The sequence below is a fragment of the Schistocerca gregaria genome, chromosome 2 (assembly GCF_023897955.1).
Source record: "Schistocerca gregaria isolate iqSchGreg1 chromosome 2, iqSchGreg1.2, whole genome shotgun sequence".
Lineage (NCBI taxonomy): Eukaryota > Metazoa > Arthropoda > Insecta > Orthoptera > Acrididae > Schistocerca > Schistocerca gregaria.
The window spans coordinates 710,164,183-710,177,785 of NC_064921.1; the positions used below are offsets into that span (position 1 = coordinate 710,164,183).

The 13,603-nt window shown below is 43.2% G+C and overlaps 1 protein-coding gene across 1 annotated transcript in view; it reads right to left on the bottom strand.

Annotated features, from left to right (window-relative positions):
- The window catches only part of LOC126334826 (uncharacterized), a 59,246-nt gene that overhangs the window by 28,256 nt on the left and 17,387 nt on the right, over window positions 1-13,603 (bottom strand). Inside the window, exon 2 of the mRNA XM_049997486.1 lies at window positions 5,886-6,162. Within this exon, the coding sequence (XP_049853443.1) occupies window positions 5,886-6,158 (273 nt within the window). The 5' untranslated portion in view covers window positions 6,159-6,162. The remainder of the gene's footprint in view (window positions 1-5,885; window positions 6,163-13,603) is intronic.

Genomic DNA, 13,603 nt, shown 5'->3' on the forward strand with positions numbered 1-13,603 from the left:
TCAGCAACCTCTGACTACTACTGCAGATTGGATTGTGGTTTAAGTTTGTCATGTTAAGTGCTTCTCAGTATACTGCAGTGGACTCGTCTTGCAGTGGTATTTGTTGTTGTATCCAGACACCCCAAAAAACATACGTTATTAATATTAGGTGCACTGTGCTGCCACCTACTGCCACGTACACCATATCAGCGACAGCAGCAGTCTTTATACATCGTGAGAGAGCAGAATGGGGCGCTATGCAAAACGCACGGTCTTCGAACATGGCCAGGTGACTGGGTATCACTGGTGTCATACATCTGTAAGCAAGATCTCCACACCCCTAAACATCCCTAGTCCACTGTTTCCAATGTGATTCTGAAGTGGAAACGTGAAGGGACACATGCGACAGAAAAGTGTCCAGGCCGACCTCGTCTGCTGACTGACAAGAGACTGCTCATAGTTGAAGAGGGTGGTAATGTGTAACAGGCAGGCATCTATGTGGACTACCACACAGGAATTTGAAACTGCATCAGGATCCGCTGCAAGTACTATGATACTTACTGAGAGGTCGAGCAGCTGCTCATAAGCCATACATCACGCCGATGAATGCCAAACGACGCCTCGCTTGGTGTAAGGAGCGTAAACATTGGACGATTGAGAGGTGGAAAAACGTGTGTGGAGTGACGAACCACAGTTCACAATGTGGTGATCCGATGGAAAGGCGAGGATATGGCGAATGCCCACTGAAAGTCATCTGCCAGCGTGAGTAGTGCCAACAGTAGAGTTAGGAAGTGGTGGTGCTATGGTGTGGTTGTGTTTTTCATGGACGGTACTTGCACCCATTGTTTTTTTGTGTGGCACTACCACAGCACAGGCCTAAATTGATGTTTTAAGCATCTTGTTTGTTACCACTGTTGAAGAGCAATTGGGGGATGGCGACTGCATCTTTCAACACGATCGAGTATAATGCATGGCCTGTCGCAGAGTGATTGCATGAGAATAACATCCCTATAATGGACTGTCCCGCACAGAGCCCTGACCGGAATCCAATAGAACACCTTTGGGATATTTTGGAACGCCGACTCCATGCCAGGCATCACCAACCAACATCGATACCTCTCCTCGGTGCAACACTCTGTGAAGAATGGGTACCGTTCCCTAAGAAACCTTCCAGCACATGATTGAATGTATGCCACGATAGTGGGAGCTGTCATCAACGCTAAGGGTGGGCTAAGACCATACTGAATTCCAACATTACCGATGGAGGGCTCCACGAACTAATAAGTCATTTTCAGCCAGGTGTCCAGATACTTTTGATCACATAGCGCAGCACAGAGAAACAATTTAGGAATTATATACTGCCTCAAAAACCCAATCATGATGTCAAATTTCTGGGTGATCAGTTTATTGTTTCCAATAGTGATATTGCGAGCATTCATCTGTCCAGCCCCTCCCACACACTTTTTACGGACAGACAATGTGATTGAGCCAAAACATGAATTTTTCAGCTACTTCCAACGTAATGGACTTCCTACCAAATGACCTAACTGTGCCGGTATCCTCTAATAGGAGGAAAAGAAAGAAAATACACATAAGGGGAAAAACAGGGTTTGGAAACTGGCAGTTGTGGGATCAAATCCCACCAAATATGCCACTCCTAGTGTCCTTAACACGAAGCAAGGAAAAACTGCCTGTATACATAGGCTGCAGATTTAATTAATTAGTCAATCAGTCTGATAGGGGAATATTTCTAACACATCCACAACTGGAGAGGAGGGGGAGGCCCCTGGTATGCACTACTTTGTTCAGGAAAAAGCTGGGGTTATTGTGCCACACGCGAGCAAGTGTTTCGACAGGAATTTCTGAGGTATCGATATCAAAGGGTTTCTGAAATCTGAAGCTTTTTTTCAGGGCATTAGCATGATTCTGGTCTGTGGAGTATATGAGAGAGTACTGTGTGCAGGCCTGTGGGGGGAGGGAGGGGGGTTGAAAGTTTCCAGAGGGTTGGGAGAGGAGGAGGGGTAGGGGAGGAGTAGAGAAGTTTCGTGGAAGAACGGATTATCCCCAGGAGATCAATAGGTTAAGGGGGAAGGGGATCATAAATCAATCAGCTGTCAAAATTTAATCAATTTGCATTACAATGTGAAATCAAAAGTGGCGCAGAACGAACTTTGTCCCACTACTCCTGTTTTTCTTCTGCTGGCCGAGGCTGCACGATACCCGTTATTCGCTGGTAATGCTCGCGACATTTGTTGTCGGTTCTGAGGACTGGCTGCCAAGATGGGGCAAACCTGATTCCATTCTGTCTGTTTATGTTGTTGGTGTATTTTACCATTTCGATAACTTCTCCTAAATTGTATTTTATTAAACCTGGATGCTTAACAAATATGTGGGTTTCTTTAAACTTTTTTTCGCTGCTGCAGCCATGCCGTTGTGCAGCCAGTGTAGATTTGCTACGTTGTTCTAGACGAATGTAGAACTCATATTCTTGAACGCGCTTGCAGTTGGCCTCCTGGTCTCACTGATGTGTACTTCTCCACACTGACATTCCGTCTTGTACACAGCTGCAGTACATATAGCATCTACCTTGTCCTTGGTGAAGCCTAGAACATCCTGTATCTTACAGCTCCTGCAGAAGACAAGCTGGACATAAACCCGACGAAGTTGTTTACCAGTTAGGTCATATAGGGCAGCGCGCTGCTAGCTGCAGTTTGTCCATTTCTTGTCTATCTTGCTTTTTTTACCATGGCTGTTGGGATCGATCTGGTAACCACTGGTAAGTAATGTAGTACGCGGCCTTTTGAGCTCATGTGTTACGTAATAGTAAAACACGATCAAAACATCAATAGAGAAGATGGACTCAGGCTCTCCATATCAGTCCAAAAGGCTGCACCAACAACATTACATTCTTACTTGTGCGGGTGTTTACCTTCTTCAAGAATCTCATCTCTGCTTGCTATAATTTGCTGTCATCTTTTTTTTTGTGCGTCTAACTCTCGCTTGCACAAAATAGTAAGAGTATCGCCATAGTTTTATACACTTTAATTTTTGTATTTTCGTGTTTGTTATCAAATGTTGTGTTTACTGTTCCACATATTCCATGAAATACAGAGATATGAATGTTCATCTATGTTATTATAATAATCCTCACTTGGGTTGCAGCCCAGATATTTAAAATGTGACGCCTGTTCTGTTACTTTGTAATTAATTAATATTTTCGACTTAATTATCTTCTGTTTTATTAATGAAAATTTAGGACTGTATTCTGTACATATTTGATGCAACCAACGTGCTCTCAACTGGAAGTTGTCTCTGCTTTCTTGTTTTATTAATTTGTCATCTGCAAGTAATAATCCACCTATATTTGTGTTTTTATCTAATTTAATTCCTAGATTACTATCCGATTTACAATATTTAAGGACATTCTCAATACAAATGTTGGAAAGACCAGCTGATAGACAACTCTGCTTCCTCACTCGTTCATTGATTTTATATCATTTTTCCTTTTGTCTCCTGCATTTATTACTGTTTTGTTTCATGATATATGCTTTGTATATATTTTTTGAGGTGCAATGAGTAGACATGGTCGTTTATTACCATTCATAATTGCAGGATGGATCTAAATATTTTTGTGATAATTCTATTTATTTCCATTACATGCAAAATGTGCTACATTCTCAACGCAGAAGACTTCGTATTCGTGACAGCCACAGTGTGAATATATCATTTTGAAGATAAAATCGCTTCAGTTGTAAATACTCTATAAGCACAACCGGCTTTTCGGAATTATAGCTGCATCATCAGGCGAAATAAAATCAAATCATGTTCTGATGAAAAAAGAGAATGGGATCACCCACCGTTCATAGTCAGCAATTTTTTCGATATGTGGCGGACGTCTACTATAAAATAGCGTAAAACAACACAGAACGCTCCCGTGATATGCTCACGTGATACCAAGGGTGCCAGCTGATAAAAGCGGCCATGCTCATAAATAAAGTACTTTATCTTCAAAATAATTTTCTCAACGGTTGTTCAGAGTGACATCCCACAGGTTCTATGACGTCGTGATATTATCACACACACACTTCTGTTATATGCGTTAGTGGCATTATCTGTCCACATACCTCACGATGTAAACTTACGAGTTAGTTACATTCACCTATTCCCAGAAATTTGGCAGTTTATAACCTATAAGTGAATTTTACGTTATATAGACAGAATTACTGCATGCCACGTTTAGGTACATACATTTTAGCATAATCGTTTCTAGATCAGGGTTCCTTAACTCGAATTAACTTCTCCATAATCCCTGATTCTTAGTATTGCCAACCCGGTGACACCGTCCGTAACATCGGCATTTCTTCACAGATTTTATAGAAGAGCAAAATGATCTTTAGTCACCAAAACAAGAGGTTTTACCTGAGTGGAGAACGTAAAAAAATACAAAGCTTATAGAAATTGCGCTTTCAAAGTTTTCTCTTTCTACAATGGTTAAAATCAGGCTAAATTAGCATTACCTTTATACTTTTATTTTGTGTGTCTATGAAATCAGCGCTTCATTCAAACCGAAACGCGAGCAGTAATCTAAGCATTCGACAAGCAAGGCCTCATCGGTTCTAGCTTCTGTGCTCACATATTGCTTTCTTTCAGGCTGTACTGTATGACACCACTTGGACTTAGTTGTTGGCACATGGTAAATGAAAGGATCCTCTATTTGACTAACATATCTCATAATTTTACCAAGTCGTCACAATTACCTTCAACTACTACCATCATATTTCTGTGGGCTAGCGACGAAGTGGAGAAGTAAAACGATGTGTCTATATTTACAAGTTCACATAGATTAGTCATAAATTTTCAGTCACCTCTTAGAATAATTATCAGTGATCTTTTTCTTTGTTAGCAGTTCTTTTACAGATTCAACTCCAATAACATGCCACTAGAGGAGCCAAAAACAAAATGGCGCAGCTCTTTGATGAATTGGAGTATCGTATGGTAATTTTGTATTCTGCATATTATGTGGGTCAACGTACCACAATTCTCCCCGAGTTGGTGGAAGTGTACGGTAGCAAAGCACTGTCGTATCACACAGCAGTGACAAGGTTCAGAGGCTTACAGTCTGGTTCAACGTGTCTGTATGATCAAGCACAAAGTGACATGCCATTTCTCTGCGAAAAAAAAAAAAACTGGAGTCGTAAGAGAAGTGGAAGTCTTGGTGCTCCTACCAGCGTGTCACAATCTAAACGATGGTGTAAACAGTTATAAACCGTCATCGATCAGTTTTCAACATCTTACAGGCAGTTTGCATATGACAAAGTCGCTGCCCACTGGGTTCCATGACTGCACACCTACTGAAAAGGCCTGTCGAATCGAAGCAGCCACAGGAACATTGCAGTTGTGTTTGGCCAGTCCAGATGACTTCTTTGGCCACCTGATCACCACGGATTTTGTCCAGTGATAAAGGAGGAAAGCAAGTAGTGGAAACATGTGGACTTACGACAGCCAAAAAAGGCACAGACATAACCATCATCAGGAAATATAGCGCTGAATTTATTTAGGCCTGCCGTGGCGCGGTGCTAACAAATTATGCTCGTAAAGGGCAAACTGCCACTGCACCATTCTACCAAACTATGCTTGTCAGAGTATAGAAGGCTCACAAAATGGAGAGTCATGGGAATCTGTCGAAGCTACATGGAAAACAGACCTCAACAAAAACGTCTCTACCACGTCATTCATAGCTGGTATAAATATTTCACCTTGAAGGATGAACATGGAGAAAAAGGCTAACACCATCACAATGTTTCAAGGTCACAACTTCACTCTTTCAGGGTCTTAAAACATCTTTATGACTAGCCTTCGTACTTGGTTTAGTCACCGACCACCACCATCTTGACGCTGCATCTCACCTTATCCACCTGCTGCTGCGCGTCCATTCTGCTATGGTCGGCCTTCACGATCAACGGCAGCTGCTGAGTCGCCTCTTCCTCGCCCTTCCTGAAGGCGACCCTCACCCTGGACATCTGGCTGCCGTAGCCGGCGCCGACCTTGTTCGCCGGCTCCACCGCGATGGACTCCACAGTGATGGTGTCGCAAGAGAAACGCCTCTTCAGGGCCGCCTCCATCATGGAGTGGTCGATATAGTCAGTCACTTCCGGACCTTTGCTTCCTGGCGCATCCATCGTTCTGCGAACGGGTCGAGAAGTCACAATGTAGCAATATGGTTCTTCTTGTGCCAGAATCGCTACAAAAGTGCAAAGAAACATGGAGTGAAAGAAGTTAAAACTATTTTATGACAACATTTTCTAAATGAACTTAGCATGAAACTCTACTCACGTTATATATCTTGTGAATCAGTTTTAAAAACAGTTTTACACATGTTTGCTTCACAAGATGGCCGGCCGCGGTGGTCTCGCGGTTCTAGGCGCGCAGTCCGGAACCGTGCGACTGCTACGGTCGCAGGTTCGAATCCTGCCTCGGGCATGGATGTGTGTGATGTCCTTAGGTTAGTTAAGTTTAAGTAGTTCTAAGTTCTAGGGGACTAATGACCACAGCAGTTGAGTCCCATAGTGCTCAGAGCCATTTGAACCATTTTTTTCCACAAGATGTTACATGTCTTTACAAATAGTAACAGGCGGTCACATCAGAACGCTAATCCATGCACTGAAGGTGATGTTGACTGTGTGTCTACCTGTATTACGCCAGTGCAAGACGATGTCCTGTACTTCTCCTCATGTAGACCATTTCAGAATTTTTGGTAGGCCTGTCATTCTGTATCACAAAGATATGAACCCCCTTTGTTCCTCCAGATACACAGATTCATTATGAACAATTTTCGAGGACTAAGTTCCCACCAATTCATTTTCAGATTTTCGTGGAGCATTTCATTTTTGTTCGTGTGTATTCGTTGTGAGACTGTCACAAGGTCAACTAACGCTGTGTTTATGGATTTAAATGGACATTTCAAGATGAATCATCAGTATAAGTGCCGAAACTATGGATCTTACCTCTTTTACGCAGGTCCTCCAAAGTTGGAGCATGTGTTTCCTGGTGTATAACTACGTCAATATCATTATCTACAAGGACTTTAGATAGGTATTTGTTTTTAGCTTGGATAATGCCTTCTGTATTTGAATGACATACTCGGATTGAAGGGCCAAGTGCTGTAATCAGTTGGTTCATATGGTTCTAAGCACTATGGGACTTAACATCTCAGGTCATCAGTCCCCTAGACTTAGAACTAATTAAACCTAAATAACGTAAGAACATCACACACATCCATGCCCGAGGCAGGATTCGAACCTGCGACCGTGGCAGCAACGCGTTTCCGGAATGAAGCACCACAGCGGCCGGCAACCAGTTGGTCCTGAAAAGATCCATTTTTTAAAGATTTTTGATTTTGATTTGTCTGCATGTTTGTAGCCCGATGCGCAGCCTCTCTTTACAAATGGGGTGCTACAGAGTCTCCGGTTTGTGACCGACGAGTCCTTCCTGACAAACACATTCATGGCCATCCTCGGATATGACCTCAAATGACTCTGTAGTGTCACTTACGTATCCTTCAGCGTCACTCTATTGTTTCCTGGAACTACTTTCTCCAGAGTGGCCATGTTCTTCAGCGTCACTGTACACACCTGGCGTTCTCGTCCTCTTAGAAATCCCCAGAACCATCGGTACACGTCGCAGGATAGGTGAAAGTTTGTCGAAAGCTCATTTAAAAGGCTGCAAAATATTATCTCAGGCAAGTGATCTTGTATCGCCATGCAAGAGATAGCAGAAGAAGGCCAGCTCTGTGTGTTCTGCTGCTCTAGGTAACTAACATATCTGTCCACCATCGCACAGTCTCCTTTCCCGAATTATAATTTTTTTAGCAGTATTATGAAGCGGTGTAGTTTATTCCCAACAATCATTTTTGCTGCTGCCATCGCAGCAGGAGTTTGATTTTGTATTGTGTGAGTCATGAAACAAAACTACTAACAAATAGAAGCACAGTTAAACTAGTATGTTGATATGTTTTTGATGTGCTTCTCAACTCTGGTTAATCCACATTTTGGGACCCTAGACTGCTGCGTGATTCATCTGTACGGCAAACTCAGCCCTGAACTGAATCTTAAACAATCGCTGTCTTTCTACCAAAATTAATAACCCGAGGCAGATGAAGTCAGCACGGTTTCTCATTGTTGGGCACATTTCTACAGAGTCACCACTTACCCTATCTCAATAGTCTTTTAGGGACACTTGTTCGCTGCTTCTTGGAATACAGTTTTCGCTGATGCCCTCAAGGCGTTGGCAGTGTGAACGATAATCTGCCGTGATGAGCGACAACATGTTATGGTTATGATATAGTGCCGCTATACTACCGTAATGAACCTAAAGGAGCCTAAAGAAGCCCATCGAGACGGAACAAGCTCATATAGGGAAAAGATGAAAATGAAATGGGCGTGCCCGTTGAAAGGAACCAACCCAGAATTCGCCTTAAGCGATTTGGGGACATCACGGAAAACCAGAATCTTGATGGTCAGATGGTGGTCTCTACTGCTGCCCACCACGCACGGTGGTAATGTCCTGATGGATGAAGTTAATCATGTCGAAAGTTATAGAATATATAGGGTGTTCGAAAATTCCCGTTAAAAACTTGTAGGGATTGTAGAGGAAAGTGAGTACCTAATATTTTGAACAGGAACCAATGTCTGGGAACACACCGTTTCCATGCTACAGACGTTTGAAAACATGTTAGCTATGTAGGTATGCAATAGCGTAGTCATGTTGGGAGGGGTTGCTTACGTGGGATTGCCTGGCGTCATTTACGTCTATCCTACCTCTCTGACCAGGTTCGAGCTTCATTCATGTATCTGTGTGGTAGAGCAACATGGCTGAGAACGCGTTTGCAGGATATATTGACATGATTCTTCTGTATGGCGAAGCTCACGGTAATGGAAGAGCTGCTCGTCGCCTTGATCAACACTGTTACTCACAACATCCGACACCATCGCATACTTTTTTCGCCACAATTTCACAACGGCTTCGAAAAATGGGTACCTTGACCGTCAACAGGCTTGACTGTGGTGCTCCAAGGAGTCGCTGCACACCCGAAATGGAAGAGGCTGTACTGCATCACGTTGAAGCGAACTCGTCAACGAGTACCCGAGCAATATCTTTGGTTATTAATGAGCGGAACTGTAAAACAAGAGATGTGCTGGGTCACGCATAGTAAATTACGTGTAAAAGTGATCGAGTTACCAACCGTACGTTTCCGTAAATGGGTTCCTATTCAAAAGTCGTAAAAGTGTATAACGGGAATTTCCGAACACCCTGTATTTCGTCACCCCAGTGATCACTGTCGCCACACAAAACCGATCGAAGTTACAGAATGGTAAGTCTGCTCTGTCGTAGGGAAGCCTCGTAGCCTACATTTTCACTGAGCCACCAGAAGGTAATTACTACGTAATAACACAACGCATGTAACGATTTACGATCACCAGATCGATTAATGTAGGTAAATTATAATCAACATCAAGATCAGCTTGTGAAGAGCGAGGTGACGCACACTGGACTCGCATTCGGGAGAACGGCGGTTCAAAGCCTATAGTAGCCGTCCACTTTCTTCTGACCCGATCAGACGCTCTCCTCTCCTGCCCTCTTGGGCAGCAGCCCATTCTGTTTCGGCGGCTTCTCTAGGCCTGCCTTTCCTTTTTATTGCATTGAACATCCATGCATTTAAAATATGTTTGATTTTTCACCTCAAAGGGTGCCCACTGCTTTCCCTTACTCGCCAATCCTGATACGTTAACAACATGCTTATATACACCATCGACTGCTGTGCAAACTTCATTAAAATTATATGGATTACCTTCATTATATGGGTTACCTTCAGGCACTATTTTAAAATTTATTATAGTATTTTGCTTTGGTTCAAAAAATGGCTCTGAGCACTATGGGACTCAACTGCTGTGGTCATTAGTCCCCTAGAACTTAGAACTACTTAAACCTAACTAACCTAAGGACATCACACACATCCATGCCCGAGGCAGGATTCGAACCTGCGACCGTAGCAGTCGCACGTTTCAGTATTCGTATTACATGTCCCTAACAACCATTTTATCACTTAACGCATCTATACTCTCGATGAAAAAGTCGTACAAATGTGTATGTGCCACCTTTTTCAGAGCGATTATAGATGTGCCCAATTTTCAAATGTGTGTTAGTGATCTGCAATACAAATACTAATATTTGCTTACTAGATTCGTATTAAGTTAACTATGTGTGGTACATCAGAAAGCAAAATATAGTAACAAATTTTTGGCAACTGGCAGAAGATGATCCACACAGGATAAAACTAGTGGCACGTTTTAATAAAGTTTATACAACTGATGGTGCACATAAAAAAATGGCTATCATTAAACGTATTACTGCCGTGGATCACCATTTTGCTTGCTCCACTTTGTGCATTTCACCATCCCACATTAATGACTTTTTTGTACGTGTTTACTAATTTCGGCCGTTACACCCGCGTAAGTATCTGTTGAAAACATTTCATTTCAGAATAACATAAGTATAGATAAGTAACGTGTTTCGTGATCATCACCCGAGCCACATGAAAAGTGAAGTGCACCTCATCAAATATCAACATCTCACAAGGATTCAACAAGTTTACTGGAAACGGTGCACCATCAGCGAAAATGTTAATGCACATGAAATTCTTCTATCTTGGAGATGATGCAAAGTAGAGCATAAGTTAATATGAACATTCTTGCTTCAAATGGCCATTTCCTTAACCTCTCGGATACTGACATTTCCTGTGGTTTCGAGTGAGACGATTCCAAAAACAGTCTATTTGTATAGAAGAATATGTGAGGATGACAACGTTGTAAAATACTCTGTTAAATCTATAGCTGCACCAAATTGGAATTTAAGATAAGGAGACCGCAGTTCGTAACAAAAAAGTCAAATGACTTGAGTCAATAGGGACTTTTAGGAATGGACGTTTTCGAGATTCAGTTAGAATCCAACTACACCACATATGGTATTTTGCACATCAATGACGTGTACATGAAATTTCAAGAGTAAATGCAATGCAATATTATCTAGTATTCGCCTAAAAAGTATGACCAGTTTACGATATAGTCGTGTCATGGAGAAACAGCCGTAGTTCGGATGTCATAATCAAGAGTGTGTATTGTTGTGCTCCGGAATAAATTCGGTGTGCATTCTTTTTTTTTTTTTTTTAATTTTACCCAGTGAGCTCAAAGCTGAGGAGGCCAGCTCGTGTTATGTGTACCAAACGGAACGTCAACATGATATGTCATGGTTGTAGCGGAAGACAGGGCTCCAAAAGAGCGACACTCAAACGTTGCAGGAAAACCTCAGCTCAACAACCCAGAATGATTATTGAACCACCCCACGAGGGCAAGGAGCGCTGATCAGACCAATAAACGAACGCAAATTTACTCATGCATCTACAGCCACCATGTCATAGGTGTGGGGTCGAATTTTTCAATAACAGAGCCTTTGAGGCTTGAGGACACGTTCAGTTGTGTCGCTATTCTATCCAGGTCACCAGAATTGAGAGTTTCAGTGAAGCCATGGCAAGCTGATAGGCAATGGTCTGCTGGCTATCTGGTTGTTGGCTTCAGCGCCGTGACACAGTCACCCTGATGCAAACTACAGACGTGGTCTGCCATTGCTGGCTACTGGGACGCCACAGACGAAGAGAATGGTGTACTGTCAGCCATCCTCCCACTGAGAATCATTCACAGATGACCTGCGACTTGTCATCTCCCCACTGCCCAAGTTTGCACAGCCCCTACGCTGGTTCAAATGGCTCCGAGCACTATGGTACTTAACTTCTGAGGTCATCAGTCCCCTAGGACTTAGAACTAATTAAACCTAACTAACCTAAGGACATCACTCACAGCCATGCCTGAGGCAGGGTTCGAACCTGCGATCGTAGCGGTCGCGCGGTTACAGACTGTAGCACCCTAGGCTGAGTCGTGAACATCTGATGCAGTCTTGGTCGACTCATGGTGGATGACAAGGGCCCAACCTTCACAAAAACCGACATCCTGGACCACCAGTCGGCTTTTCTCAATTCAGTGCGGCTGCCTACGAGAGTTCTGAGATGTAGAGCCGCACCGTATTGCAGAACGTCTAGAGTGGGCCACCCTGCCCATCGCCATAGCGCCACCTGCACAACGCACTGGTCTTAGCACAGTGACCTGCGACTCTGATGTCACGAATCGCTGGAGAGGCATGCCAGCACTTCTTCACGGCATGCGCCTAGGCCCAGCAACTGTACAATGCACTGAGGCAGCTTTATGACGCTTTACACTCATCGTGACGAATAAATGAATAAATTTTATTACAGATATTGCTGCTTTTCTAACGCGTCCAGGCGTTTCACCAGGCAACTCTCATACACTACGTGATTGGCCTCCTGCAGATCCAACAGCTCCCTAGCTCGCAACAGGGCTGTCCGAACTGGCTATCACTTCAGGACATCGTTGACAGTGGGATCATGTCTGCAGCATCGAGCATCGTCTGGAATGAAATAATATGGTAAGCGTAAATTTTCTTTGTTGTTGCCGTTTTGATGCACTTCGAAAGTGTCATTTATTAGATTGCGCCACCCTGTGGACTTGTCGTTATTTAACGGAAATGTCAGGGAAATGTACTTAACGCTAGTACGATGCACGTTTTGTAACCTGACAGTGTTTGAACTGTCATATACCAAGGCTGTGTCAGCGACATGTAATACCTGTAGACGATTCGGAAATTTGGCACTGGATTGTTCTGAGGCCCATTGCGCAATGATATGGCAAAACGACCGGTGCAAAATTATTTTTTTCGTATTTTAAGTACAATTTTCCTTTTTGTACTTTTTTGTTGTTGTGAACGGTAGTTATAGGCTTCGCAAAAATGGTAGAGGCATGGGCTGTTACTGTGGGTGAGGCTGTTGCTGCTTTCACAGAACCAATACATGCATTGCTAGACTTGAATTCTCAAGAACAGCAGGAAAAGGAAGACCTACGTCAGCACGTTCAAACTTTACAAGCTGTGGTGCAGCAATTGCAGATGGAGAAAGCTAAGGCAGAGTTGAGTGTACCTTCCTCTTGTCTCTATCCATTAGGATCTACCTTGAGAATGCCTTTCTCTGGTAAGTCAACAGAGGACGTAGTTGTGCTCATTGACGATGTTCGTGCTACCACCGCAATGAGTACGTGGTCAGAAAAGACTTCTCTCCGTGTGGCTAATTTATGACTGAAAGGCGAAGCTAAAACGTACGTAATGTTTGAATACTCCATTAGTAGTGTAGCGCTTGGCACAGTCACGTCGATTAAATATTTGGGCGTAACATTGCAGAGCGATATGAAGTGGCACAAGCATGTAATGGCAGTTGTGTGGAAGGCGGATAGTCGCCTTCGGTTCATTGGTAGAATTTTGGGAAGATGTGGTTCATTTGTAAAAGAGACGGCTTATAAAACACTAATACGACCTATTCTTGAGTAGTGCTCGAGCGTTTGGGATCCCTATCAGGTAGGATTGAGGGAGGACATAGAAGCAATTCAGAGGCTGGCTGCTAGATTTGTTACTGGTAGGTTTGATCATCATGCGACTGTTACGGAAATGC